The sequence below is a fragment of the Propithecus coquereli genome, unplaced genomic scaffold (assembly GCF_000956105.1).
Source record: "Propithecus coquereli isolate 6110/MARCELLA unplaced genomic scaffold, Pcoq_1.0 Scaffold20530, whole genome shotgun sequence".
NCBI lineage: Eukaryota > Metazoa > Chordata > Mammalia > Primates > Indriidae > Propithecus > Propithecus coquereli.
Genome location: NW_012145558.1, coordinates 1 through 4,243, shown reverse-complemented (window position 1 = coordinate 4,243; position 4,243 = coordinate 1). Strand labels below are relative to the sequence as shown.

Here is a 4,243-nt window from a genome sequence, read left to right as displayed (position 1 = left end):
AAAAAAATCAAAACAGAAATTAGAAAATACTTTGAGATGAATGAAAACGGAGACACACAAATGAAGCATACAGGATGCAGCCAAAGCAGCGTGTAGATGAAAATATATAGCCGTACATGCACTTCAAAACACCAGAAAACCAAACTAAAGCTAAAATGAGCAGAAAGAAGGAAATAATGAAGATTAAAACAGAAAGTAACGAAATAGATAATAGAAATAATAGAGAAAATCAATAAAACCAAAATTTGGTTGTTTGAAAAGATCACCAAAAGTAACAAACCAAGTCAGAATGTTGGAAATGTTTCCAAACGATGTGGAATTTTTGTCTTTGATTGGCCAGTGGGTTCTGCTTCCCGTCTTGGCCTCCAAGAGACCCCAAGAAGGACAACGTGAAGATGAAGGCACCCCCACCCTGCTCCACCCCATCTCCAACCTGCCCCGTCCGCACCTGCCCAGTCCTCACCTGCCCTGTCCCTCTCCACCTGCCCCATCTCATCCCACCTGCCCCTCCCCTCCTCACCCCCTGGCGTCCCACCTACCCCATCCCATCCCGTAGTAGCAGAGGTGCTTGCTGTCCTCTGACCCGAAGACCTTGATCACCATGCTGTAGAGGTGCAGCCCTTCCACCAGCATCCAGGCAAAGGAGCTCAGGAAGAAGTAGTGCAGCAGCACGGCCATCACCCGGCAGAGCGTCTAGGGTCAATCGGAGACACGGGAGATGAGAGGGCCCTGGGGTGCACACCGGGCTTGGCTGTGGTCCTGGCCTCCCCATGTCCATTTCCTGGGGCCTTTAGACACCGGGCTCTGGGAGGGAGATGCTCTCCTCACCCCCTGGGCCACTGTCTGGGCTCACGCACATCTGGACCCAGGGCAGATCCCAATGTGGGCTTGCACGGGCAGCGTCACCGTCCCCTGACTGGTGGCAATACAGGGTTCCAGGCCCCACTCAGCACTCCTGAATCCAAATCTGCATTTTAAGGAATCCCCACGTGACAAGGAATCCTGCATAACAGGAAGGACATTGCGGGACACGGGCTGAGCTACTCACCGTGCCTGGCTCGAGGCGGAAGCTGGCGAGCAGCAGGACCTGGGCCACCAGCACGGCGCAGGACAGGTTGGCGTGGATGTGGTGGCGCTGGTTCCTCATGGTGCTGGCGGAGCTGGGGGCGGAGGCGGGTGTGAGGCCGGTCCCGCTGCCCCCACGGCGGCCCCCACCAGGTCCCTTCCTCCAGCAGCAGCCAGAGGGGCCTCTACAGACCCACCCAGATGCTGTCACTGCCACTCCCTGCTGTGGACCCTCCGTGGCTCCCTACTGCCCTTGGGTACAATCCCAGCTCCTTCCACAGCCCGCCCAGCCCTGGCCGCTCTGACTTGACCCTTTTCTTTCCCGCTCACTTCGCCCCTGTCTGTTTCTCACTGCTCCCCCCGGCTCACTCGGCCTCACAGCTCTTTACCTGCCGCGGCGGACCGTCTGCCCAGGTCTCTGCGTGGCAGCTCGAACCCCGCCCCTTAGAGAGACCTCCTGGCTGTACCACCGCCCCCCACTGCGAGGACGCTTGTGCTTCTGTTGCTGTCCAGCCCCCACCCAAGCATGTTCTCGTGTGTCCTGGGCACAGTCGGGTCCTCAGGGGTGACTCCACGCCTGGGCTCGGGGGGCCTGCTGAAGCCAGGAGCAGGAAGGGACATCCAGGCCCAGCTCCTGCCCTGCAGAACTCCCTGCGTGTCTAGCTGGGGGCCCTTCCAGACCCTTCCAGCTCAACCAAAGCCTGGTGCCCCCTAACTCCACAGCCCCCCATTCTCTAGGCCCCCCAGAAGCCCCTCGGCCCCCACACCCCAGATTCCAAACTGAAGTGTAACCGAGGAGCAGCCGCCCGGCTGGGACACGCGGGGTGCAGGGTGCGGGCAGGGCCAGGCGTGCACACCAGCGGCCAGGCAGCCGGCGTGGACGTGGGCTGACGCTGGCTGACGCCGGCGTTCACATGAAGCTGCCAGGGGGGCGCTGGGCAGAGCAGAGGGCACTCACGACAGCACGGCGAAGGTGACCAGCGTGGCGGCCAGGCAGAGCACGGACACGGAGCAGCCCACGTAGCTGATGGACGACAGCGCCACCTGGTGTCCACGTGTGAGCTGCGGAGGGGAGCAGAGGTGTGAACGCCCCGCGGACCTGGGTCCTGCTGCCCACCTGTCAGCGGACAGCCCCCAGGGCCCAGCCCCTGCTCCCCTGCTTTGCCCGCCGACCCCTCCGCCTCCTCCAGCTCCACCCCCCCAGCCGGCCGCCACCTCCCGCCCACCCTGCTCCCACCCGCGAGACCCCGGCCGGCCCAGAGCACACACAGCTGAGAGGCGCCGCCGCGCCGGGTGGAGAGTAGAGGGTGCGGGTCCCTGCTCGGCCACCTCCCAGCTGACCACATGGCACATGTGACTTGCTCGGCTGTGAAAGGAAAACGCCAGCCCCTCTCCCCTCACAGAGTGGCCATGAGGCCCCCTGAGTGCACGTGAGTGCCCACGTGCAGAGCGCACAGAGCAGGCTTGGGACACGGGGCGTGCGGGCGAGAGCGGCTACTGCCCATCCTAGGTCGGCTCCCACTCCTGGTCCCCGTGGCGTGATGGCCGCTGCATGCATGTCATTGTGCTGCGTGCACACGACGGCTCCCAGGAGCCTCTCCCTGCGCCCGGCCGCTGCGCCTTAACACCTTGCAGATACAGGGCATGAACACGCAGACACCAAGCCGCAGAGGAGGGAACAGGAGCCACGGGTCACCCGACAGCACAGCCCACGGCAGCACTCCCTGGGCTCTAGCCGCTGGGTCTCAAGGTGGGACGCATCTGACCCCAGGCCCAGGAACCAAAGGAGGCGGCCCCGAAGTGTGTAAGTGATGTTGGCGACGACAAAGGAAATGCCTGACTCTCGGGACCATCGCTCATGGGCTGGAGTTGGCAGGAACCCGAGCACAGGGCAGAGAGAAAGACGAGCGGAGAACGGGTCAGAGCGCGGACGCCCTCTGCCGCCACCTGGGTGCATGGCCATGAACACAGCAGCCCCCCGGCCTCGCGCCGCCTGCTCCCCGACCCTGACACCCACCCCTGGTTCTTGACAAGGGCCCATCCTGCCTTCTGGTCCCCAGCTGCTGGATCCAGGCTCTGACGGGGGCCGGGTCCCCTCGGGGCAGCTCCCTGAGCCCAGCAGAGCCGCGCTCCAGCCTCAGCTGACAGCAGGAGTGACCAGGCCCCAGGGGAATGTGTCCTGGGCAGCCCTGGTTTGGCGCCCGTCCCGGCCTTCACCAGCCACAGGCTTTGCCAGCAACGGGCGGCCAGACTCCCGCCAGGCTGAGCCCAGGCTCCTGGTGCATTTCATACTCCGTTGATGGAAATGTACCAGCAGTCTGGGGACAGGTGACAATGAGCTTCTTGGCTGCTTGAGGGGTGTGGCTGGGGCTGGAGGGGGCGGGATTTCTCCCTGGGACACACTTGAATAGACATCAGGCGCTTCCCTTCCTCAGGCTGAGTTACTTCATTAAAGGGGTCAGCGGAGGGGGCCGCGCACCCCCTCATTCCCCAGGCCAGGAGCCCTGGGCGTCACGCCATCCCCTCAGCTGCACGGACCGTGTGTCAGTCTGGGGCCAGCTGGGAAAACAGACACCACTCCGGCCTTTCACAGAGTGGGAAATTTAATTCAGAGAATTGTCTGCAGAGGCGAGGGGAGAACGGAGACCCCACAGGGGGATGAGGTGGCCCGGGTCTGCGCCACACCAGGAAGCCACCTCCCACGGGGGGACACAGCCCTGGCTGGGGAGCCTTCCCCCTGCAGGGCCCTCAGCAGAGATGTGGCCACTGCCAGAAAAGCTGCCTGCAGCTCAGTGAGAGAAGAGCCTAGCGGCCTCCTTCCCCTCCAGCCGCTGGCCCCAAGTGACAGGGACATGGAAGCTGGCACAGTGGGCAGCCCCGTGGGGCAGAGCGGGCAGTGGGAGGGGATGGATCTGAGCCCCTCCTGTGTCTCCAGCCACGGCGGGACGATGCTGCGCTGGGCAGCTGCTGACCTTGGGGCTGGCAGAAGCAGTGGGCCCCCAGCTCCACACCGACGGGGAGGTGGCCCAGGGACCGACCGCAGAGCACGTGCATCCGCTCCACGTGGGAGGCGCGTGGACAGTGGGAGGACCCCGGCTCAGGCTGTGAGGGATGCAGGCTGGTAGGAGATGATGGCTGGGGCTGGGTGCTCAGGCCGGGTGCTGAGGCTGGGTGCTAG

The 4,243-nt window shown here is 63.6% G+C and overlaps 1 protein-coding gene across 1 annotated transcript; it reads right to left on the bottom strand.

The window, feature by feature from the left end:
- Nucleotides 1-539: 539 nt before the first annotated feature.
- Nucleotides 540-2,127, bottom strand: LOC105810154 (probable G-protein coupled receptor 133; the record flags this gene model as incomplete). Its single annotated transcript, XM_012644079.1, has 3 exons — nucleotides 540-693; nucleotides 1,049-1,160; nucleotides 2,024-2,127. Coding segments are annotated over 3 exons (370 nt in total), but the record flags the coding sequence as incomplete, so codon positions are not given.
- Nucleotides 2,128-4,243: the final 2,116 nt, after the last annotated feature.